This window comes from Pinus tabuliformis, chromosome 5_2 (genome assembly GCF_031772625.1).
Source record: "Pinus tabuliformis cultivar Carrire ecotype Pingquan chromosome 5_2, CPIR1, whole genome shotgun sequence".
Taxonomy (NCBI): Eukaryota; Viridiplantae; Streptophyta; class Pinopsida; order Pinales; family Pinaceae; genus Pinus; species Pinus tabuliformis.
This window is the reverse complement of record NC_142306.1, coordinates 369,030,200-369,056,094: the sequence shown is the minus strand read 5'-3', so window position 1 is coordinate 369,056,094 and position 25,895 is coordinate 369,030,200. Positions and strand designations below refer to the sequence as shown.

Below are 25,895 nucleotides of genomic sequence, written 5' to 3'. Positions count from 1 at the left end.
GCTGCTGATTCGAACACCGAACGAGTCTCCATATCTTCTTTCTGATTTATAGACTGACCTTTTCCTATTTATCCTCCATGATTTAACATTGGTTGATGCAACTTTATATTTTGTGGTTGCTATAAATAGATGGAATTGGTTTGAGGCATTTCTATGAAGTCTGGCAGGTTGTTTGCAGTTTCTTTGGAGAGATTTAAAGTGAGCATGTCTCTATACGATAGTCAAAGGAATTCAAAACATTTTGAATGTCCATGTCCGCAATCTCCATGGGTAATTTCTACAGCGCTGGTATTTTGTGTATTTGTTTGAGCTGTTTGTGAGCCAAAGGTCCAAGTCTCATTTGGAGCTATCATTTCTGTCAATGAAAAACGAGTTGAGTTTCCCTTCCATTGTTGGTGCCCTCTAGCTTGTTTGGGTTGCAAGTATTGCCTTTAAGCGAATTTAAATATTTAAAAACTGTTCACCCTACTCCTGCCGTTTGCAACGCGATATTTTTGTTTGGCTGATGCAATTTTCAACAAGTTTTATGCTCCAAAGAACTAACAACTGGGGTTGTTTAATAGTCATTGTTTCTATATTGGTAACAAGGACACGAGCCATTGCTTCTACGACGAAGTGGGTGGGGTTTTCATGTGTCTCTTTAGAGCGAGCCTCCAGGTTTATTAAAAGGTGAATTTGGTTGTCTCTACGTGTGGTTATTACCTTGAAGGTACGACTGTAACTGTGTGTTCAATTTATACAAAGTTTTAGCGCAGTGGGTTCTTCGCGGCATGACCAATTGCAACCGTATGTGGCATTGCGTGGTCTTTTAAACAAAAACACATGAGCCTTCTGCCAGTTTATTGCACATCCATTCTACCCGTCTATTTGTTTTGAAGAAGTGAAGTGCAAGATAATTGCATGTATTTTAGACAGGAAAGCCTTTTTGTTGGTGAGATATTAACAATTAATCAAGTTGACATGTGAGAAATTTCCCTGCAGTAACTATTTGCAGTTCCATTGAAGATTTTGTCTCCATAAATGATCTCCATAGCTGGTGAACTGGAAGGAGCTACGATTCATTTATTGTGTTTATAACAAATCATTGCATCCTTTGTTGACTGTTGGTATCAGGAGCAGAATTTCAGGGAATTAACTACAGCCTACAGAGTTTCTGAAAGTCTGGTATTGGACAACGTATTTCTCAAACTGATGTTGGAAAACCCCTCCAATTGTGTTATCTCATATGTATATGCAATATTTGTTCACTGCCATTTAAATACCAGGAGGAAGGCCCACTCTTTGTGTAGCACCTCGTACACTAGTTCACAGTCCTCCTCAGACAGTTGTGCATGCTCCTCCTGTGGTGCGGTGAAGAAGGAAATTCTATGGGTGGCATCACTAAATGATTCAAGAGACATTTATGCATACATTATATATTCAATGATGGTTTGATGCACAACTGATATTCTTCATTTTTGAAATTTTCAATTGCTGGGGTTTGTCTAGCCTTACTATAGTCTCCACTAGGATTGTTGAGTCTTCATTTCTTTGCTGAGACAATGGCTAGAATTGATGATACATTAGAGTTGTTAAATATCCTAATTCATTCCACTGTTGATGGAATGGTAAAAATTAGGTCTGATACACTTTCTGATATTAAAATTTGTCTGCAAAATGCACATGAGAAAATTGATTTTTTGTAGCTCGAATCTCAATTCCAACAAGAAGAGCTACATCAAAATAAACATCATTCTGAACCTGTTTTTGTTTAGAACATTGAGATAACCACCCATCAACAACAAGTCAATATTGTTGAAGTTCATTCAGATTTAGTACCTAATGAAGCAATAATTGTACATGCAGATGCAGAAGTTCAGTTTGCACTTCCCAAGCCCATCATCAGACCTTGGGAATAGCTTGTCCATAACAAGCACAAAACATGTCTTGGATATGACAAGGAGGTTTCCTTTCATATTCCAAATTACTCAAAGCCCATTCAGTTTCAGAGTGTTGGATTCCTTCATGACAATTCACCTTCACCTATTCCAGATTCTGCTCCTCTTCCACATCAGCCACAACAAGTTGTTAAATGCCAACACTGTGACCGAGTTGACCATATGAAAGATCATTGTTTTGATCTTCATCCATGTAAGCACTGTCATAAAACTAGTCATTCTTCAAACAAATGCTTCATAAACAAACCTCCTGCAAGAACAAAGATTCATCTTGGATGGATCGCTTCTTGGCAATGGGCATCAACAACCAAGAAGATATTTCAGTCACGTGTCCGAACTTGTTCTAGAGTATTAAACAATCTTGCACTTGAGTTTTCTCAATCATCTCACCTTGTATCTGACAAGGGGGGATATGATGGTCATCTACAAGCTTCAAATTCACATCAAGCGAGCTTGAGCCACAACCTGCCATACCAGATTCAGAGTTGTAGCCAGAGACAAAGATGCCCCTGAGCATGCCTTCAGTTGGTGATGCCTCTTCAAAGAATTGAGGACACTTCCTCTAGCAAAAGACTTCAACTTCTTGCCAGTTTTGGAAGAGTTCCAGGAATTGCATTAAGCATTCCAGAGTTGGTGGTAATCCTTAAACCATCACAGGTTGAGACCTCCCTTTTCAGGTTGAGGTTCTCCCTTTTATGCGGAGTGAGACCTCCCTTTATTGGTTGAAGGTTTCCCTCTTCAAAACATCAGGAGCACTTCCTCTAGCAAAAGACCTAAGCTTCATGCCAGAATTGGAAGAGTTCTGGGAACTGCACTAAGCATTCCAATGTTGGTGGTCATCCTTAAACCACCTCCCTTATACCAACATTTCAGAGAGCACATTCAGCCTAGTGCTGCCATGCATTTTTGCACGTTTTGTATTACAACTCTCTTCTTGGACTCATACATAACCCTTTGGATTAAGGGGGGGAATGTTGGACACCTAATCCTCTAAGGGTTGGTGTGGAAGCTGAATAGTCTAAGGAAGTCCAAGAGACCTTGGAATACAAAACCAAAGGTCATATGAATGTACTATAAATGTATATCATTTGTTAATAATAGATACACCCTCATGCTTATCATTCATCTTCTATTTTTGCCATGTATGTGTTTAACATTCTCAACACATAACATTATAATTGACAAAATGAAAATTTTGGTCAATGATCCATCGTATTGATTGAATGGAAGTAAGTTTTCGAAGTTGAATCTTATTAATGATCAATAATTTCTATGATATTTAAAACGATATAGTAATGTTTCTTATTTAATGTTTATTAAAGTCCTTATTACAATAAATTAATGTTGCTTATTTAAAAGAAAATAATAATGCTTCTTATTTAATGTTTATTAGACCTCTCATATCGCTAATAAAACCTCTTCGTCCACTGAAATCTATATGCAAGAATCTTTCAGCCTAAGCGCAAATGTCAACAAACACCTCTTGCAGACTGAGTGTAGTTTCTACACTCCAGCAAAAAAAATTCTTCTGCACTAAAGACTTTGTTGATCAGTTGATTAAAGGTTCTGCTCTCTACCAACTACTATGTTATTAGCTCACTTTAGGAGGAACGACAAAAGTGCGAACAATACCCATCGATAATCGACTTTTTTTGCCCTAAAAACTTTGCTAATTAACTAATTAGAAGTTTTGTTGTGACAATGAAAACTCTCCATTTTCGTAAGATTTTTCTTTCTACACAGTTCTTTGGCATTATTATTATTACTGTATATTATTGGTAATATTTTAATTCTAAATATTGCTAAATAATTTACTAAATGATTTAGCTATTGTTTTGCTCTTGGTAACTTAAATTCAAAATGTTTCTGCCATTATATATGATTGGTAATATTTTTATTCTAAATATTGCCAAATAATTTACTAAATGTTGTACCAAGTGCAGAGAAAACTCCGCATAATGAAATTTGTCCATAACACAAAAACTGAATTGAACCTTTTATTATAGAAAACAAAAACCGAAACAACTTACATTACATTAAGAATTAAAGTTATAAAGTTCCCTCTGCACCTTCATTCTCCCGTACATATCTCGTTCTGCACACATCCTTGATTTTGCATAACTAAATTTGTAAAAGTTTTAAATGAAAAATAGTTTAAAATTAATCTTCCGTTTGTGCCCCCTTTTTTGCGCATATTACCCCTCCTCCGCACAGTAAGCTTTGTAAAAGGAAAACTTCACAAAAGGAAACATAGTAATACTAATTCGAAATGTGTTCATAGTTAAATTAATTATGCGTCGACGATATAAATTTCCTTGTGCACCCTCATTTTGTTTGTGCATGTCCTTCTAACAATGAACATTTACAATTTGTGGACTCAAAGTTGGCATTAACGACAAATACAAAGGCTTAAAATCAAGGAAACTTGGATTCGATCATATATTTACATTGCTAGAGCAATTCTGCAAACATAGAGTCAGGGATTAGCGTAATTCACGAAATTTGTTAGCAACTATAACATAGATTGAAGTTTATGGATTTCAATTATGCAAATATAGAGTCAAGGATTAGAATTGTAATTCACCAAGTTTATTAGCAACTAACTATAACATAGATTGAAGTTTATGGATAGCAATTATGGAGTTGTAGAACAAGAGCTCAATACTTTTTTAGCTAGAATAGACATGCTCTGTAATTTCTCGTCGATTTGGTTCAAAGCATGCTGACATGATTCAATTTGAAGCACGATTCCATTTTGACCTTCTAAATCAGAAAATGACGACACTGGAATTGGAGATGAAGTGAATGCGATTGGCAAACAAAACGTTGAGTTTTCATCTGGATAATATGGCTTAGGCAAAAGATGTCAATGATGAGGAAGACACTAATAAAAGAGATGATGATATCATGACCATTGATCAAGGTCCCCCCTGTCCCCCCTTCTCAACTTGAGCTAGAAGTTAATGAAGCCTCCACTGCTTCTTATGTCGAGGATATGTAGTAATTTAGATATCTATTAGTTTTTTTTGTTGCTTCGTTAATAAAGCAAATCAATTTTGAATAGCTTCTATAACACAATTGTGAACTATGTCAATCCTTCTTCGAGTTTTTAAACATTAGAACAATAATTTTTGCTTGAATTTGAAAATAACAAAATTAATTTGCATGCATGACATTTATCTGTGTTCCTGATTTAACTATTGTTTTGTTCTCGGTAACTTAATTTCAAAATATTTCTGCAACTTAATTTTCAAAGTTGTCTATTTTCCTTTTCAGCTAATGTAAGCATTTATTTGGGAAATTGACATACATACCCCATCTTTCACACAACCAAAGCTCCGCATAATGAAACATAATAATAATAACAAATTAACATTAATAATTTAACATTAATTTCCTTACGCATCCCCCGTTCTCCCGAAAATAAACAGTAAATGCTCCGCACAATGAGCCATAGTAATATTAACTATTATGTTATCCCGCACATACCCTGATTCAATCCTAATACCAATGCTCAGAGAATTAACACACTGTTAAAGCACTCGCGAAATCCTTGGTTCTCCCGCACATACTCCATTTTCCAGATTTTTTTATCATCCGAATGTCTGTCCTTAGATAAATAGAAAAATCGTATACTTCCAATATGACACAAATGCATATGTATGACATTTCACAGCAAATCCATCATGCGCAAAAATCTAAAAGATTAACGTTAATAGCTTAACATTAATTTCCCTATGCACCACCCATTCTCCCGCACAAACCCTGACCTTCGAACAGTGAAAAATCAGCACAATGAAAATTAACAACATTAATTATTATGTTCTCTCACACATACCCCATCCTACACAAAGATTCATAGCTCTAAAATCAAAGCTCTACGCAACCGCTGTCCCGCACATACTTAGTTCTCCATACAGTAAACGCTTCGCACAAGTAAAGCTTTTAACATTAATTTCATCCTTGCCGAATAAAGTTCCCTATACATCCCCGTTCTCTTGCACATACTTGTCTTTCCACATGACAACTTTCCTTATATGGGAATATTTCATTGTGCAAACTGTTGTTTCATGGAGTTGAGGTCCACATAATGAAAGCTTGAAAGCTTCCTCTACACAATAGACAAGCAGTGTGCAAAGCTCTGCTTGTGTGGAGCTTTTTGTAGAGTCTATTTATACATTAAAAACTAAGGCGAAAACATCTTAGGTAAATGCAAAAATCATTAAAAATGAGAAAATTAAAAGTATCATTTCTGAAAGGAGCTTGACATTATAGTTATTTTGCAATACATCAACGAGTGGCAATGATACATTGTATATGATTTATGTGGCACATCACTGCTTATTGTATATTCTAGATGCAAAAATCAAGCTCTTAGATCGATTTTTTGCCATAGTTTTTGTAATCTAGAAAATTATAATAAGGGAACTCTATTTGCAGAACAAAGAAACTAAAAAGCTTTCATCGTCGAGCATGAAATCTCTTCAACATTTAATAGATTAATAATAAATATGATACAAGCATGGTGGTGGAGCTTTCACTGTAAAACAACACTAATTCATGGGCAAATAGAGTAAGATGTAGCATAGCTACTCGCATTGGTGGAGTCTAGCATAAAGCGTGTTTGGAAGTTGTGGAGAGGTAGCAATGTGGAGGAAACTATGCAGAGGTGGTTGTGTAAGGGACGCTATGTGGAGGAAGCATGTGCGCGGACGGAAATGCAAACCCCACTTAATTAGCAATAGTTCCATGTTACATGTTGCAAATGACCTTTGTAGATTATAGTCGACGGGATTGATTTCACAATTTTCACTGGGACGAATGGAGGTGGTTGTGTGGAGGAAGCGTGTGCAGAAGTAGCAATGTGAAAGAAGATGTGCGGGGAAGCTATGTGGAGGAAGCATGTGCGGAGATAGAAATACAAACCCCACTTAATATGCGATAAAGGCAAGGACTATGTTGCATTGCAATTATATCTCTTGTTATTTTTAGTATTACTTCTTTTCAAATGCAATAATTATTACCTTTTACCTTTAATAAATTAGAAAAATTTTACTTCTTTCCCAATGCAACTATATTACCTTTCATAGATTGGAAAAAAATTACTTCTTTCCAACTTGCAACTATTATTACCTTTAATAGATTAAGGAAGAATTACCATTCCAACACATTGTGCATAATAATTTTCAATATGGCATTATTGCAGCGAGACAAAACTTATAGAAGTACAAGTAAATTTATAAAGACATGAAAGGTTTCCCATGTATAATCAAACATTAAGAGAGATATACATAATCACTTAATTTACATTGCATAAAATTTGGTTAAAGCAATAAATTTAAACATTAAATAAATTTATGGTTAAGGAATTTAGACTTCTGTGATCCATAACATTGTTTAGAAATCTTCGGCGAAATCACATAATTAATCTTTTGTCGACGCGTTTCGAACCAACAAGTGTGGTTCATCGTCAGGACAAGTTGAAGAACTGATCTGGCTTAGCTTGATTAAATAGAGTGTGCATATACAGTTTTATTGGGCTTAATCATTAAAAGCATGTGTTTTCTCATAAGAAGTCACATGTTCAAAACTAAAAAAATAGAGATCTTATACACCAATTTGATGTATCGTTCTACCATCACATTAAAATTAGATAATAAAATTAAACTCCGAAAAATAAAATTTTACATTTATGGATATGAAATATAGCCATCAAGATTTACCAAAATCACCGACCAGAATCAGAAGAACGCACTCTAACATTCCTCCGAATAACACTACAGAATCGAACCTGAAAAACAAATTCCTATTCTCTCTGAATTCTCAAATTGAGAGAGATATTCGCGAACATCCTCAGCACATTCATTGGAACAGGGCGTTCTAGATATTACCGACTACACGTCCCAAAGATGTTCATAAACAAATGATTTTCTGCCAATAAACGACCAAGGTGTTTTTGCTCTCGATTTCCCATGCTCGATGAGCTTCAGTTTATAGAATGTGACACTCCAGATTGCTGAGACGCGATACTCTCTGCACGCTAAGTTTTCAGGGCAAGAAGAAGAAAAAGGATACGCCATGGGCTCTACAGGCGGTGCCGAGAACAAGGCCAACGATTATTTAACAGCAGGGTGGACAGTCCCTCGAGTGTTTGGGGGAATACTTGTGTCAGCAGCCGTGCTGGGGGTGATTTTAGCTCCCGATATTCTGTCATCATTCCTTCCCTTCTCCAAGCGCAAAAGCAAGAAGAAGCCCGTGAGAGTGTACATGGATGGCTGCTTCGACATGATGCATTACGGCCACTGCAACGCCCTCAGGCAGGCTCGTGCCCTCGGAGACGAATTGGTCGTCGGCGTCGTCAGTGACGACGAGATAATATACAACAAAGGTCCCCCTGTCATGTCCCTGGACGAAAGGTAGGCTTCTATTTGCTTTCATTCACGTCAGAATTTTGTGTTAATTCACTGCAATGGAGTGCAGATCTTTGATATGGTATAGATAAAATTCCTGGACTTTGGTTTTGACAGCCATTGCAAGTTCTTGATTGCGAAGGCATTGAAGTTAGAGTTTCCACAGCTTTCTTGTGTTGTTTTTAAGCATTAATTCATATCACGTTTATGTGTCAATTCACTTGCAACGGGCAGCATGTTTTGAATATTATAAGCGTACTTTTTGCCGAACATAAGTCTTGAGAGCCACTGCAAGTTCTGGATTGCATATGCATAAAATTTAGGGTTTCCACAGCTTTGCGGTCACAAGTTCTGAAGGGCGTTTGAAGTTTTTGGATGGATGCACTTAGGGTTACTATAGCTCTGTTGTTTAAGTCAATATTTTATATTCGTTTTTTAAGTTTTAATATATTTATTTAAACTTTTATTATTATTAAAGGGATTCTAGAAATATACTCTGGAGAGATGCACCGCAAAATGGAATCGATGAGGCTCAGGTGACAAGTCTAAATGTTATCTTTTCGGTCAAAAGCACCCAAGAGTTGCACTGGTCTCATCAATTTGAAACTCACGCAATGAGATATGCAGGGTGGGAGTGGTATCTGTCTACATTCGTATATATACTCTAACAGCGCGGGGTGGGAGAACTCTCTTTGTACATACATATGTATTTGTAATGGTAAAAATAAAATGGAAAAAAATTCATCTCCAATTTCTAATGTCAAAAAAAGAGGGCTGAGTCATAAAAATAAATAAATTAGTATAGATCCATCTTAAATAAATAAGTTAGTATAGATCCATCTTAATTCCAGATCTTTTGAATGTCGAGAAGGATCTTTCAAAGTGCTTAATAGATCTGGGGTTAAAATGGATATGGATCGATTGTAGTATTCCAAAGATTACAGTATTTGGCCACACCCATTTGGCTGTTATCCTTACTTGACAGGTTGATGGACTGATTCTGCTTTAAGAAAATACTTGGTTTCAACTTTCTACTTGCGTAACTCCTTATGACATCGATTTCATTTCTTGTTTTTTATCCGTTTGCTTTCTTGATCATCTTCAGTGAAGTTTTATAATAATTTTAATCATCTCCTGTGGAGTCTTCTCTGTATAGTTCTGTTTATTTATCTTCTTCATTGCTTGAAAGATTTGTTGTTTTTTTCTGTTTGCTTTCCTGATCAGCTTCAGTAAAGTTTTTAACGCATTTTAATCATGTTCTGTGGAGTCATCTCTGTATAGTTCTGTTTATTTTTCTTTTCTATTTTTTGAAAGTTCACAACAAAAATAAGTTTTCATAGCTAAGAACTAGGGTTTATCTAAAATCATCCAATGTTTACGTCATTTTACGAGGAGACATTTACTGACACCATCTCCATGCAAATGCTATAACAGGAATCACTTCCATCTCCACTCAAATGCAAGGACGTGAAGCAATTGCCTTTCCTGGAAGTGGACCACAGCATAGGAAGCAATCTTGATAGTTTTGAACATTTTCTAACATCTCATCTTCCCACTAAAAAATAAGAAGGTTAAGAAAGCTTCATCCAGATTGGGCGCGACTTGCAGCATTGAGTACTCGGTTTTCGTTATCGACTCGGCTGGTTTGATTTCAATGACTCGGTCGTTGTAAAAAATACATCAAATATTTTTTATAAAAAACATAATTTTAAAGATTTTCATTCATGTTTCCAAACACAAAGCTTTAGAATATAGAGAGGAGACAATATATGATTAAAGTAGACTCACAAATATATCCATTATATCAAAATGTGTTAAAATTGGCAACTAGGGCCAAACTCCATGTGGGTCATCTTATTAATGGAAGGCTGCTGATATTTTTCTTGGATCCCTCTCCTCGAGAGGTGTAGGATTGATCTAAAGATCATCCGATTCTGATAAGTATTCATGGAGATATGAATTTATTTGTGTTATGGGACAATTCGTCAAGGTCAGCCAGCAACCAAATAAACCCTTATTGTGCTCAACGTTTTAGTATAAATAGAGGTGGCCTTCAAGTCATTTCAACACACTTGGAATCTCTTCCTCTCTACTTGTCTTTGGGTTTTAGTAGGAGGAGAGATCCTGAGGGATAACGCTGCCCTAATCCAGAGGGCAGAAGCCGGAACTGCCGGGAATAGCTGGAATTGCAGGAACTGCCGAGAATTGTTGGAATTGCCGGGAAAAGCCGAAATTGCCGGAATTGCCGGGAACTGCTGGAACTGCCGGGAAAAGCTGGAATTGCTGGAATTGCTGGGAACTGTCGAAACTGCTGAGAAAAGCCGGAACTGCCGGGAATAGCTGGAACTTCCGGGAACTGCCGAAACTGCTGGGAACTGTCGGAATTGCCGGAACTGTCGGGAATAGCTGGAACTGCCGGGAACAACCAGAACTGTCGGGAAAGCTGACGCAGAGGGCAGAAGCCGGAATTGTCGGGCACTGCCGGGAATAGCCGGAACTGCCAAGAATAGCCGGAAATGCTAGAACTGTTGGGAACAGCTGAAATTGCCGAAATTGCCAGAACAGCTTAAGCATCTGTCTCCGAAGGAGAGCAGCATGTAAGGGATAACTAACATTGGGACAGTTGTATGGTACTTAGCAGCAAATACACCATGCATGCAATGTTACAGCTAACATGCAAGGGACAACGAGCATGCAATAGCAAGCATGCAAAGGACAACAAGCATGCTAGGGACAACAAGCAAGCGAGGGACAACAAGCAAGCAAGATGCAGCGAGCACATAGGTCAATATGGCAACATGGTGCAACAATGGCACATAATGCAATACAATGATGGGTATAGTCATGATTAATGAAGTGTGATGACATACAACATAGTGATGATGGGTGTAGCATGGTGCAACGCGGTGAGGTGCAGCATGATGACGAAATGCAGCACAACGATAGGTGAAGGAGTCACCTTGGAGAATCAGTTGAAGTAGCATGTCTTCAACTGATCTCATGTATCATGTTCTTAGAGATGATCTATGCTCTTCTCTAGATAAGTCAAAGTGTTGACTTCTGTTGTAAACGTACTATCTCTCTCTCTTTGCTGAACTATTGAAGAACATATAAGAAGAATTGATCAAGGGTTTCTCCACATTGGGGTTTGTCCTTGGCTAGCGCCACATCTTGTGTCCTTTTGTCTTGGCTTGTCTTCTGCGATTTATGTTTATGTTCTATCTGCAGTTTACTTTAACGCTGATGTGATTGCTAATTTGGAAAAGATATTGAGCTAATTGTGAAAATTGAAATAAATTGCTCTAAGCATAGAACATACCTAAATTTAACATGGTATTAGAGCTGAGGTGAAGACAATGCCCAAGCAAGAGTGAAAGAGAAATCGCCGAAGACAGTTGGGAAAGGACAAAAGGATCAGTGGATTCCTCATCCCTCTTCAAATTCACCAAGGGTGAAGTTGAAGCAAAGAATATTATCAGAATGGCGCAGTAGAAGTTTCTGATGGCTTACCTAAAGATCACTTCAATGGGAAGTCTGGATCTAAGGGTGGAAGGAAAGGCAGATGCCTTGGTTGTAATAAGTTCGGCCATTATGCGAAGGAGTGTCTGAATGGCAGAGACACATCTCTTGGCAGGAACATCTTCAATGATCAAAGGAATGACAGGTAATGCAGGTCATCAAGGAAATGGCCGACTCTTCAAAGAAAGCAAGGAACCCCAAGTATGAAGAATCAAATGTTGTTTTTGATAAGATAAAGAAGCGTTATCTTGTATTGGCCCTCTCCTTCAGTGATCCAGATTGGATCCATGAAGAATAATCAAAAGAACCATGGCTGTATCAAGACAGGACAAACTTCTAAGAATTGAGAACAACGATCAAAAAACACCTCTGAACCAGTGGCAGTTGGCAGCCAGTGTGGAATGACGAGGACCTCGGTCAAAGCGCGCTGATCGAGGCCCATGGAGACTGCGCGGGAGGCCCAAACTGGGAAATAGAGGGATTTTTTGATGCGAGATTAGCGCTTAATCACGCATCGCTGGGCCAAAACCCTCAAAATGGAGAAGCCCCAAGCACTTGGTCGCATGGAGAGCCGGGAAAACCGTGGGACAAAAGGAGAAAAGGCTAAAGGACAAGGTGGGACCCGCACTCCGAAAAAACCGACGGTAGTGATTGGGGGCACCCTCAAGCAATAAGCGGAATTGGCGAAAACAGAGCGATCCCACTCAGTGGACGACGCATGGCAAGCGGAGGAGAGAGAAAACCGCCGCTCATCGCGCGCTAATGGTCGAGCAAGTCAACCGCGTGAAATGAGCGGATGGCATTGGATCTGGGGGATCCAGATTTGACGGTTGACATCGCGTCCGACGGCAAGACCAGATTTAACGAGGGAATAAGTCGCGATTTAGAAGGATTTGAGGTCCGCTTTGACCACCAAGGTGGCAGAAGACTCATTCCACGACGTAATCGAAGAATTGAACTGACGAAGTAGGCTGGCGTAGTTTATAGGAGGACATGTGGCCACTCCCTGTGAGCCTGATGATGACAGTGAACAGGGAACTCCAAGCGCAGCTGCAGTAGGCGATCCGACGAAGAGGAAGAGGAACCGAACAACCATGAGCTCGAATGGCCTTAAAGCCATGAATAGAAGACAGAAGACACAGAGAGAGAAAGAACCGAAGACAGAAGACAGAGAAGCAAAGAAGACAGTGAAGCAAAAGAAAAAGCAGAAAGAAGACAGAGGGCCGAGCTGACCAAAGGCAGCATCGAGCACCAGAGAGCTTGAGAGATTCAAGCCATCCCTAAGAGGATTTGTTAGACCAGAGAGGTCAAAGAGCTGGTAGGCAAAAGAGTCTGTGCACTCCAGTGGCTTGGGGAATCCAAGGACCACCCTGCTAAGCAAATCTGTCTCAGGAGACTCATATTGGGCTCCTGCATTGTAATTTTCTGCTTAAGACACAATAAAATAAGGCCACCACTGAGAGATGGATTGGAGATGTAGCCTTGGAGGATAGGGTGAACTCCTTATTAATTTCTTGTGTTCTTGTATTTGCTTGTTGTATTTCTCTGCTGTCTTTCCATTTCAAGTGTCTATGTATTTGCAATCTGATTAATCCGTTGCCTAAATAACATAGACACACACACACCAGCATATGAGTCTGTAATTCCTTCATTTATTAAATCTTTAGCTGAGGTCACTCATAGGGTGATTATCAGATCAAGTGGTATCAGAGCTCTAGGCTGTAAGGTTAGACAAGCTTGTGTTGGTTAGCTGTTGAATGCTCACTAGATTAAAGCTCAAATTAGGAGGAGAGTTGTTGGAAACTAATCTTGAAATTGGGAGAGTCTATCCTTGGAAGACAATGTCATAGGAAGGTTCTGTGGGGCCAGACCCTCAATTCATAGAAAGTTTCCTAGCTATAAAGTCTATAGTAGAAGAAATGTATAGGGACTTTAAAAAACATAAGGCTGAAGATTCATCAGGTTCTAAACAAGACAAAGAAGAAGATGAGTCTCATTCCCATGACCACTCAAAAGGAAAAGGGAAAGAGGAAAGCTTTCTCACACCTCCTAATAGCCCTGTGCACAACAAGAAGGCATATTTGATCAAGCTAGATGTTAAATTTGACTTGCCTATATATGATGGAGAGCTAAATGCTGAAAAGTTGGACAATTGGATTAGACAAATTGATGTGTATTGCAGAGTACAGAACATAGACTCAGACAAGAGAAAGATTCAGCTGGCAAGCCTACGCCTAGGAGGCATTGCCTTGGTTTGGTGCGGAGGAAGAACCCAAGCTGATATGAAAAGGCATGGTAAGACCATCTTTGTCTGGAGTGAATTTGTTTCTACAATTAAAAAGCAGTTCTATCCATTGGCCTACATGCAACAAGCCATGATGAGTTGGCAAACTCTTCGGCAGTTGAGGGGCAAAGTGTGCAAGGATATACTTAGGAATTTAGAAAGAGAGCATTGATTCTAGGGATCTCATTAGACTCACCAGAGACTCTTTTGAAGTACATTGGTGGTCTACATAGCTACATGAGGCATACCATCTTCATGTTTAATCCCACTAGTATAGATGAGGTATCCGTACAAGCTACTCATCTAGAAGCTAGAGGAAAGAATGGAAATCCAGAAGTTGGGGGACCATCCCAACCCACTGCAAGCAAGAGCAAGGAGAAAAGAAAGCAGAAGTGGAAAGCAAGGAAGACTAACACTGCACAGAAAAGCAAAGCTTCATGCACTCACTCCGAGGGTAAGAAGAAGAAGACTGCTGCAGCTATTCAAAAAGATTTGGGGTCAGACTCGGGAGATGAAACAACTATTGCAGCCACAGGTATAAAAGGTAAGAATTCTGAAGCATCTACTAGTAATTCTACTCAATCTGTTATTGATGAAGAAAATGAGAGAAAAAGACATGAGCTTTTCCATATTCGAGTTGTTTCCAAATATCAAAAGATTGATACTTTGTTTGATAGTGGCTCACAAGTAAATCTAATTTCTGAAGCAATTGTAAGGAAATTGGGATTAGCAACTACACCTCACAAAAAACCATACCCATTAGGATGGTTGAATGATAAAGCACAACTACAAGTGACTAGATAGTGCAAACTCAAGTTTTCTTTTGGGTTCGCATTTGTAGATGAGGTTGAGTTAGACATAATTCCTTTGGATATATGTGGAATTGTTTTAGGAAGTCCTTACTTGTATGATAGAAAGGCTATCTTCTATAGAGCTGAGAACAAGTATCTACTTGTTAAAGGTGGAATCGAATACTTTGTAAGAGCTCATAAGCTCAAGAATAATTATATTCTCATAAACTCAGGGCAGATGAAGAGTGATAAATTCATGCAAACAATTCTTACTGATGGTTGTAAAGGAAAAGAAACCTGATAAAACCAATGTATTTGAGGGCTATAATGCTGAAAAACAAGCTGATATAGAAAAGGTTGTTTCAGAGTATGATGTCTTATTTCAAGAACCTAAAGGTTTGCCACCCAAAAAGGAAATAGTACATGATATTATTTTGCAGCAAGATGTTCCATTGCCTAACATTGGAATGTACAGGTTGTTTGCTTTAGAGAATGCTGAAATCTAGAAGCAGGTGCAGGAGTTGCTCAAGAAATGGTTCATCAGGCCTAACACATCACGGGTCACCAATCGTTTTGGTGAAAAAGAAAGATGGCTCGTGGAGAATGTGCATTGATTACCGAGCACTGAATAAGATAACAATCAAAAATCGTTATCCCCTTCCTCGCATAGATGATCTTTTAGATCAATTGAAGGAAGCTGTTTATTTCACCAAGCTGGACTTGCACAGTGGATACCATCAGGTCAGAGTTGCAGAACAAGATGCATGGAAGACTGCTTTCAAAACAAAACAGGGATTGTATGAGTGGCTGGTTATGCCTTTTGGCTTAACTAATGCTCCTGCTACTTTCATGAGATTAATGAATGATGTACTCAGTCCTTTTCTTGATGATTTTGTTATTGTGTATCTGGATGACATTCTGATTTTTAGTAAAACATGGGAAGAACATTTAAAGCATGTTAAGCAGACATTAGATGTTTTGAAAAGAGAAAAACTTTATGTTAAACTTTCAAAATATGAATTTGGCAAGACATCTCTAAACTACTTGGGTCATATAGTAGGGGGTGGTGAATTGAAAATAGATCCTTCTAAAGTGGCAGTCATTTTAAATTGGCCTAAGCCCAAGTCTGCTATAGAAGTAAGAAGCTTCTTAGGAGCAATATAATATTGGAGGAAGTTCATTTCTAATTTTTCCTTAATTGCAACTTCCTTACATGCTTTAACAGGATTGAACAAGGTGTTTCAGTGGAGAGGCAAACATTAGAAAGCCTTTGACACCTTGAAAGAAAGGATTAGTACAACCCCTGTACTAGCATTACCTGATCTGCAAAGACCATTTGAGATCCAAACAGATGCCAGTGACTATGCCATGGGAGCAGTGTTGACACAGCACGGTAAACCCATATGCTATCATTCTGAGACTTTTAATCCTGCAGTAGTTAACTATCCTACATATGATAAAGAATTGTATGCATTAGTTCAAAGTGTGAAAAAGTGGAAACATTACTTAATGGGCAAAGAGACAGTAATACATACTGATCATCAACCACTTCAATATCTACACTCCCAAACTAAGTTGCAGCAATCAAGACATTACAGATGGATGGGTTTTCTACAACATTTTCATTTAGTCATCAGATATAAAAAGGGCATACATAACAAAGTTGCAGACATGTTATCTAGACCTATTATAAATTCATCTACTATACTTGAGCATAATTCTATGCTACATGAAAGCTACATTGAACAATATGCTCAAGATATAGACTTTAAAGATGTATATGTAACTTTGAGTCAAGGCAAGAGAGTAGAAGAATTGGGTTATCATGTGAAGGACCGACTCTTTTATCATTGTGGGAAACTCTGCATTCCACAAACTGAGAGAATAAGGATAATTAGGGAAGCACACACTTCTATGATATCAGGTCACTTTGGGGTAAGTAAAACAGTTGCACAGCTGCAAAGGTTTTGTTATTGGCTGAAAATGAATGAGACAGTTTCTAGATATGTAAGAGGGTGTGCTAAAAGCAAGCCCAGTAATAGAAAACTAGGCTTATACACTCCATTGCCAGTTCCTTCTCACCCTTGGGAAAGTGTTTCCATGGATTTTGTTGGAGGACTGTCTAAATCTAGGAAAGATCATGATTATCTATATGTTGTTGTGGATAGGTTCAGCAAAATGCGTATTTTGATACCTTGTAATAAACAGATTACAGCTGAACAGACTGCAAAATTGTTCTTTGAACATGTATGGGTTCATTTTGGATTACCCACTTTTATTGTATCTGATCGAGACACCTGATTTGTGGGGAAGTTTTGGTCAAGTCTGTGGGAACTGATGGACACCAAACTGAAGAAAAGCACAACTTTTCATCCACAAACTGATGGCCTGACAGAAGTAGTTAACAGCACAATGATCCAGTTACTGAGAGGATATTGCAGCAAACATCCTAAGCTTTGGGATGAACACTTGTGTTATGTGCAGCATGCTTACAACAGAGCAAAGCATTATTCTACACAGAGATCTCCTTTTGAGACCTGTTTTGGTTTCACACCAAGGTCTCCTTTGGATTTTGTCTTTGGTAAAGATACCATGGTTGATGGACACAGTGATGTGGACAAGGCAACTAGGTTCATTGAACAGATCCAGGAGATCCACTAGGCAGTACAGGAACAGCTGGAAAAGAGCTAAGCCAAATACAAGGCTAGGCATGACAAGCATCGGATGGAGCATAGTTTTCAAGTTGGTGACTAGGTTTGGCTGTATATCAGCAAGGACAGGATGCAAGGTGAAGGTAAAAAGCTAAAGCCTATCAGGTATGGACCCTTTAGGATACTTGAGAAGATTGGTGAAAATGCTTTTCGCCTTGATCTACCAGCTTACATGCACATCTACTCAGTCGTAAATGCAGATTGCTTGAGATTGTTTGAACCTTCAATGATTGAGGACCCTGAAGAGCAAAGTCAATTGCCTTCTATTGATGACCTACTACCTGAATATCTTAATGAATTGCAGGAAGACACAGTGCTGGACAGGAAGGTGAGGACAATGCATAGGGGAGATGTTGAGTACCTCAGAGTTGGGCTCAAAGGTTCAAAGCCAAGTAGTGCAAAGTGGATTGAGATTGGACAAGTGAGACAGCAGTACCCTCACTTAGTTGATGCTTGAAAACCAACTTTTGGTGGTCCAAAAGCTTTTCAGTGGGAAGGCCGTGATCCGAATTGGATCCATGAAGAATAATCAAAAGAACCATGGTTGTACCAAGTTAGGACAAACTTCTAAGAATTGAAAACAACGATCAAAAAACACCTCTGAACCAGTGGCAGTTGGCAGCGAGCGTGGAACGACGAGGACCTCGGTCAAAGCGCATTAATCGAGGCCCATGGAGACTGTGCGGGAGGCGAAATTAGCCCCTGGGAGGCCCAGATCGGGAAACAGAGGGAGTTTTTGATGCGCGATTAGCGTGGGCGAAAACCCTCAAAATGGAGAAGCCCTGAGCGCTCGGTCGCATGGAGAGCTGGGAAAACTGTGGGACAAAAGGAGAAAAGGCTAAAGGACAAGGCGAGACCCACACTCCGAAAAACTGGCGGTATTGATCAGGGGCACCCTCAAGTGGTAAGCGGAATTGGCGAAAACAGAGCGATCCCACTCAGTGGACGACGCGTGGCAAGCGGAGGAGAGAGAAAACCGCCGCTCATCGCGCGCTAACGGTCGAGCAAGTCAACCGCGCGAAATGAGCGGATGGCGTTGGATCTGGGGGATCTAGATCTGACGGTTGACATCGCGCCCGATGGCAAGACTAGATTTAACGAGGGAATAAGCCGCGATTTAGAAGGATTTGAGGTCCGCTTTGACTGCCAAGGTGGCGGAAGACTCATTCCATGACGTAACCGAAGAATTGAACCGACGAAGTAGGCTGGCACAGTTTACAGGAGGACATGTGGCCACTCCCTGTGAGCTTGATGATGACGCCGAACAGGGAACTCCAAGCGCAGTTGCAGTAGGCGATTCGACAAAGAGGAAGAGGAACCGAACAGCCATGAGCTCAAATGGCCTTAAAGCCATGAACAGAAGACAGAAGACACACGGAGAGAAAGAACCGAAGACAAAAGACAGAGAAGCAAAGAAGACAATGAAGCAAAAGAAAAAGCAGAAAGAAGACAGAGGGCCGAGCTGACCAAAGGCAGCGTCGAGCACCAGAGAGCTTGAGAGATTCAAGCCATCCCTGAGAGGATCTGTCAGACCAGAGAGGTCAAAGAGCTGGTAGGCAAAAGAGTCTATGCACTCCAGTGGCTTGGGGAATCCAAGGACCACCCTGCTAAGCAAATCTGTCTCAGGAGACTCATATTGAGCTCCTGCATTGTAATTCTCTGCTTAAGACACAATAAAATAAGGCCACCACTGAGAGTTGGACCGAAGATGTAGCCCTGGAGGTTAGGGTGAACTCCTTATTAATTTCTTGTGTTCTTATATTTGCTTGTTGTATTTCTCTGCTGTCTTTCCATTTCAAGTGTCTGTGTATTTGCAATCTGATCGATCCGTTGCCTAAATAACATAGACACACACACCAACATATGAGTTTGTAATACCTTCATTTATTAAATCTTTAGCTGAGGTCACTCATAGGGTGATTATCAGATCATTCAGATTCTTTGGGAATCTGGCTTATTGATTGTAGTGTTTCAAGGGATTTCATCGGATAGAAGGGTGCACTCTCTAATTTGGTAGAGATGGAAACAATCGTGGGATTATACTTGGAGTCGATGCCACCTATCCCGGAAAGGGTGTAGGGAATGTTACCCCTCAATTGAATGAGGGTAACTCGATTCATTTACAGAATCTCTTTTATGTACCTGATCGCAAGAAGAACTTGGTGTCCATTTCAACAATGGAAGTCAAAGGTTACGAGGTGGCACTCATCGATGGAAAGGTACGTGTTTGAAAATAGAATTTTCAAAGATGTTTTTGAGTTTAGGGTTGTATCAAGTTGCAGGAAGTCCACTGGGGACCATGTCCATTGACACATAGCACCGGAGGTCTGTGAGTCAGATGGTGACAGGGATGCCTGAATTCAAAAAGAGCATGAAAGTACATGTCTAAGATGTACCGAAGGAAAATCTTACAAGGGGACCATTCCCCTCATGTAATAGGTCCACAGGTTTGGAACAACCCGAGGGGTTTGAGATTGATGATTAGGAATCTCACGTATGCAGGTGGAAGAAAGCCCTCTATGACTTGAAGCAAAACTCCCCGGGCGTAGTATGAGAGGATTGATAGCTGTCAGATGAAGCTGAGATTCACTAAGAGTGAAGCCGATCCAAACCATTGTTTGAAGGTTGTGGATGATAGACCTCTCATACTAGCACCTTATGAGGACGACCTATTTGTGACAGGTGCAGACCCTCTCATTTGCAGAAGTAAGAGGGAGTTGGATTCCGGATGTGGAATGATAAACTACAAGCCTATGACTACCTCGAGGATCTTAACTTTCATTATATGGTAGTGATGTCGGACCAGATTTGCGAAATGCCTCTGAGTTTCATAAACTCATTCGCGTTGATGTTCTTGGTGAACTTCTGTCCAGACATATGTTTTGCAGTTAGCATGGTGAGCTCATATTTGGTTGAGCCTCACTGGATTGGTGCCAAGAATCTTTTGAGATATCTTCGGGGCACAATCTCTCATGGATTGAGATACACTGCCGGAAATATGAAATTGCATGATTATTCAAATGCTGATTGGGCAGGCAGTGTGGAGGATCACTAGAGCACTTCTCAATGTTGGTTCTCTTTGGATTCTGCTTCGATATCATGGATGAGCAGGAAGCAGAAGTCGGTTGCTATAAGCACTGCCGAGATCGAATACATAGCTACGAGTATGATCTCGTGTGAAGCTGCATGGTTGCAAAAGCTCTTAAGTGAGCTCTTTGTACACATGATGAATGCCATTGTGATTCTCTGTGACAACCAGAGGGGGTATTCGATTATTGAGGAATCCCGTATTCGATGATTGCTCCAGCAGATAGACATCAGATACTGCCTTATTTGGGATATGGTAAGTCGATGAGCAAGGAGGCTCTATCGCATTGAGATTGATGTATAGGTCACAGACATTTTGTCAAAGCCCCGGGGAAAGGTCAAATCTGTGACTTTCCCGAATGACTTGGAGTCGTTGAGAGACCTTCTTATAAGGGTCCTGCATGTTGCATGCATTGAGCTCTGGGGGCTTGGGGTACTTACTGGAGCAACATACGACCACAGGGCGACTCACCCTCCCCTGGTGGTGCGCTATGTCCAAGATGACAGGGTCAACCTTCCTCTATGATACCCCGTGGCGACTGTGGAACATGATGATTAGTTCTCCTGTGGGCTGGGATGATTAGTTCTCCCATGGCAACTGTGGAACAGGATGATTAGTTCTCCTGTGGGCCGGGATGATTAGTTCTCCTGTGGCAACTGTGGAACAGGATGATTAGTTCTCCTGTGGGCCGGGATGATTAGTTCTCCCGTGGCAACTGTGAAACAGGATGATTAGTTCTCTTGTGGGCCAGGATGATTAGTTCTCCCGTGGCGACTGTGGGGCAGGATGATTCGTTCTCTTGTGGACAGGATGATTAGTTCTCCTGTCGAGGCATCCTACCCATGCAGTCTGGGACTCATGGGAAGTACCTCTCATCTGATCAATGAGCAGGGAAATGGGGTTAGGGACCATAGTAGTACTATCGATGGACGCATCGTTGTATCTACCATACTCCCTATGCTAGGATGACCTCCATTGATCTGGGATCAATGAAACTGATCTGGGATCAGTATGAGTGGTTTGAGACACTCTCTTGTGATATTGATCTGGGATCAATAAAACTGACTTCGGGTCAGTAAGAGTGATGTGACACACTCTCTTCAGATGAAATTGACTTCGGGTTAGTAGAGAATGGTATGAGACATTCTCGATCAATTCTTCTTCTTCATGGTTCAACAGAGCAGTGCAGTGTAGGGCACTAATGGCAGAGATAGTACAGTCGGACATATGGATCAGTGGATGGAGTTCTCCCTAGTTGAGAGGGAGTGTTAAAATTGGCAACTAGGGCCAAACTCCATGTGGGTCATCTTATTAATGGAAGCTGATATTTTTTTTGGATCCCTCTCATCGAGAGGTGTAGGATTGATCTAAAGATCTTCCGATTCCGATAAGTATTCATGGAGATATGAATTTATTTGTCTTATGGGACAATTCGTCAAGGTCAGCCAACAACCAAATAAACCCCACTTGTGTTCAACGTTTTAGTATAAATAGAGGTGACCTTCAAGTCATTTCAACACACTTGGGATCTCTTCCTCTTTATTTGTCTTTGGGTTTTAGTAGGAGGAGAGATCCTAAGGGATAACGTTGCCCTAATCTAGAGGGCAGAAGTCGGAACTGCCGGGAATAGCTGGAATTGCCGAAATTGCTGGGAACTGTCGGAACTGCTGGGAAAACACTGAATTGCGGGGAAAAGCCGGAACTGCCAGAATTGCCGGGAACTATCAAAACTGTCGGGAAAAGCCGGAACTGCTGGGAAAAGCCAGAACTGTTGGGAAAAGCCAGAACTGTCGGGAATAGCCGGAATTGTTGGAACTGCCAGGAACTGTCGGAACTGCCGAGAATAGCTGGAATTGCCGGAACTGTCAAAATTGCCGGGAATAGCCGGAACTGTTGGGAACAACCAGAACTGCTGAAACAATTGGGAAAGCTGATGCAGAGGGCAGAAGCCGGAATTGCCGGGAATAGTTGGAATTGCCAGAACTGCCAGAACTGCTGGGAACAACCGAAACTGCCGAAACAACCTGAGCATCTGTCTCCGAAAGAGAGCAACATGCAAGGGAAACTAACATTGGGACAGTTGTATCGTACTTAGCAGCAAATACACCAAGCATGCAATGTTACAGCTACCATGCAAGGGATAGCTAGCATGAAACAACAAGCATGCTAGGGACAACAAGCAAGCTAGGGACAATAAGCAAGCAAGATGCAGCCAACACATAGGTCAGTATGGCAACATGGTGCAGAGATGGCACATAATGCAATACAGTGATGGGCACAGTCATGATTAATGAAGCGTGATGAGATGCAGCATAGTGATGATGGGTGCAGCATGGTGCAACGCGGTGAGGTGCAGCATGATGACGAAATGCAACACAACGATAGGTGAAGGAGTCACCTTGGAGAATCAGTTGAAGTAGCATGTCTTCAACTGATCTCATGTATCATCTTCTAAGAGATGATCTATGCTCTTATCTAGATAAGTCGAAGTGTTGACTTCTGTTGTAAACGTACTATCTCTCTCTCTCTATTGAACTATTGAAGAACATATAAGAAGACTTGATCAAGGGTTTCTCCACATTGGGGTTTGTCCCTGGCTAGCGCCACACCTCGTGTCCTCGTCTTAGCTTGTCCTCTGGGATTTATTTTTATGTTCTATCTGCAGTTTACTTGAATGCTGATGTGATTGCTAATCTAGAAAAGATATTGAGCTAACTGTGAAAATTGAAATAAATTTCTCTAAGCATAGAACATACCTAAAATTAACAAAATGGCACCTAGTGCACTGTCCAATACAAAGTTCATACTTAGCCACCAATGCCAGGATTCTTTTTTGACTCAGCCTAAGGACAATCACTAGATTACAACAACAAAATACCAATTCTCTACCCCTAATGAAGTCTCAAAACCCTTGATTTAATTCTGTTCAAGCTCCAGAACAATCAGAGGTAAATATGTATTTATTAGTCCATTGCCAGAATGTTTGCCTTTTTAAAAACATTGTATGGCTCAATGCATTGTTTCAGTTTTATAATTCATGCCACTAGGATAACCATATTTTAGGGCTATAAAATGCAATAAACAACAACCCAACCATTGGTATGTAGGAGGCGGAACAACTTTTGACAAATGTGCTTCAAGATTTTTGTCAAAGAGTCGAGTCGACCGAGTTGTTACTGAGCCGGCCGAGTCATTACCGAGTCGGCCGAGTTGTTATCGAGTCGACCGAGTCAATGACTGGGTCGGTAACAACTCGGCCAACCGTTCGGTTTCAGCCACCGAGCTGACTCGACCAAGCATTAGCTCGGTCTGACTCGGGCATTTTTTAAAACAATGCTTCAGCGTGCAAAAATGCATATCTTTGTTGAAAGTTTCAAACCCCTCAGGCTGCTCAACATATATCCCTTCTTCAACAACTTCATTAAGGAAGGTAGTTTTCATGTCCATTTGGTGGACCTTCCACCCCATTTGCACTGCAATCGCCAATGGTCCTAATGGATGAGTACCGGGCCATGGGTGCAAACCTCTCATCATAGTCTACCCCCTCAACCTCATAGAACCCTTTGGCCACAAATTTAGCTTTGCACTTCTCCACACTTCCATTAACTGCGTGCTTAATCTTATACACCTGACGTGAACCAACCACTAATTTGCCAACTGGTCTTGGCACAATCTCCCATACGTCAATCTGCATGATGTGAAAATTCCTTGAACTACAACTACTGTAATTTATTCTCCTATTCGATTTTTTTATCGTTAATACTATGCTATTCTATTATATACAAAACAGGAGAACAATTACAGTCGTTGAGTCATACTGTCCAAGGCCATGGATGGCACTTTGGATTGGAGTTTAACAGCAAAAGCAGCCCACGCAGGGGCACCGCAACTGAAACAAACCACCCACGCAGGGGTTCTAAACCATGGAAGTGTTATCTGAACCAGACTTGACAACCCACGCAGGGGATCAAAAAGGAAAAGGGAGACCTTCATTAGGAACCCGCGCAGGGGCCTCAAAAACCATTTAAAAAAACTACTTTCGACCCAAACGTAAACAGCAAAAACAAACAGAAGGCTTAAGCAGACATAACATAACATGGGAGAACCTGAACAACGATTCTGAGCAAGAGGACGGCTAATCTTCCGGTTCCTCCTCGACAATTGGATACCATCCATAGTCCTCAGGGAGAGGGTCCTGTTCTTTCTTATCTTCCGCTGGAGAAGGCACTGCCTGAGACAGAGGTGGACTGGCAGCCTGTTCTGGAGCAGCCTCTGGCGGTCCCTCAGCATCCCTCGAGCTTCCTGCCTGGTGCTTCTTCTTGCTGGGTTGATTCTCGCTCTCGTCCTTCGGTTCCTCAAGGAAAAGGACCGAGACATGGGCGTTGATGCGGGAATTCTCTTGGGAACTGCTGAAAGAGAAGACAGCCGTGCCAAACGCTGGTAGAGGTGCCGAGTCCAAATCTGGGCTACTCGAGTCCAAGAATTGACTCGCTTGAATGGGGTGTGCTTCTGCAACTCTGTGGCAGAGGCATCTACAACATCTTGATTGGGCTGAAGCCTCGGAGGGGCGTGACGACCCGCCTCGGCTAGTGCCGCGCCGGCTGAGGAGACGCTGCCGTGGCGGAACCATGTTCCCACTGATACCCGGAGGGAAGAACAGAATCGCAAGGGAGGAATTGAAGCGTTCACCTTTCGCGTTTTCCGCTTGGAGGCCACAATTAGTTGACAGAGGAATGGCGTGAGCAGCAGCTCCGCAAACCATAAACACAACAGGGGCGCTCTTCCTGAACCGTGAGCCAAGCTCCAATTTCTGAGCTCGAAACAACATAGAGCTATCCATCCCCTCATCGTTTTTAATCTCTTCAGCAATTCCTCGTAATCTGCAGGCCATAACTGCGCTCTGAGACCACACTTGAGCTCCGGACTGTGCATTGAAATGCCGTCCCAGTCCCCACACTTAAACTCATCGACGGCGGAATGCATTAAAGGCCTGTCTCAGGCATGAGGCCACACATGGCCTCCATGTGTCTCCCCTCCTTCGTCCCTGATGTCACCCGCATCCGGGGTATTCTCCTATTTGATTAGCCGTTTATTAATTTTCTAATTAATATTAGATAAATCACACTGCAATTCTTCACAACAAAATAAAATACGT

General features: G+C 40.8%; 1 protein-coding gene across 2 annotated transcripts in view; it reads left to right on the top strand.

Annotated features, from left to right (window-relative positions):
- Positions 1-7,659: 7,659 nt before the first annotated feature.
- The window catches only part of LOC149158987 (ethanolamine-phosphate cytidylyltransferase-like), a 298,370-nt gene continuing 280,134 nt past the window's right edge, over positions 7,660-25,895 (top strand). For both annotated transcript variants that reach the window (XR_016261737.1, XM_089436387.1), the window contains exon 1: positions 7,660-8,353. Coding sequence is in view for 1 of the 2 variants with exons in the window: in XM_089436387.1 (XP_089292513.1) it covers positions 8,016-8,353 (338 nt within the window). In the remaining variant the exon portion in view is untranslated. The remainder of the gene's footprint in view (positions 8,354-25,895) is intronic.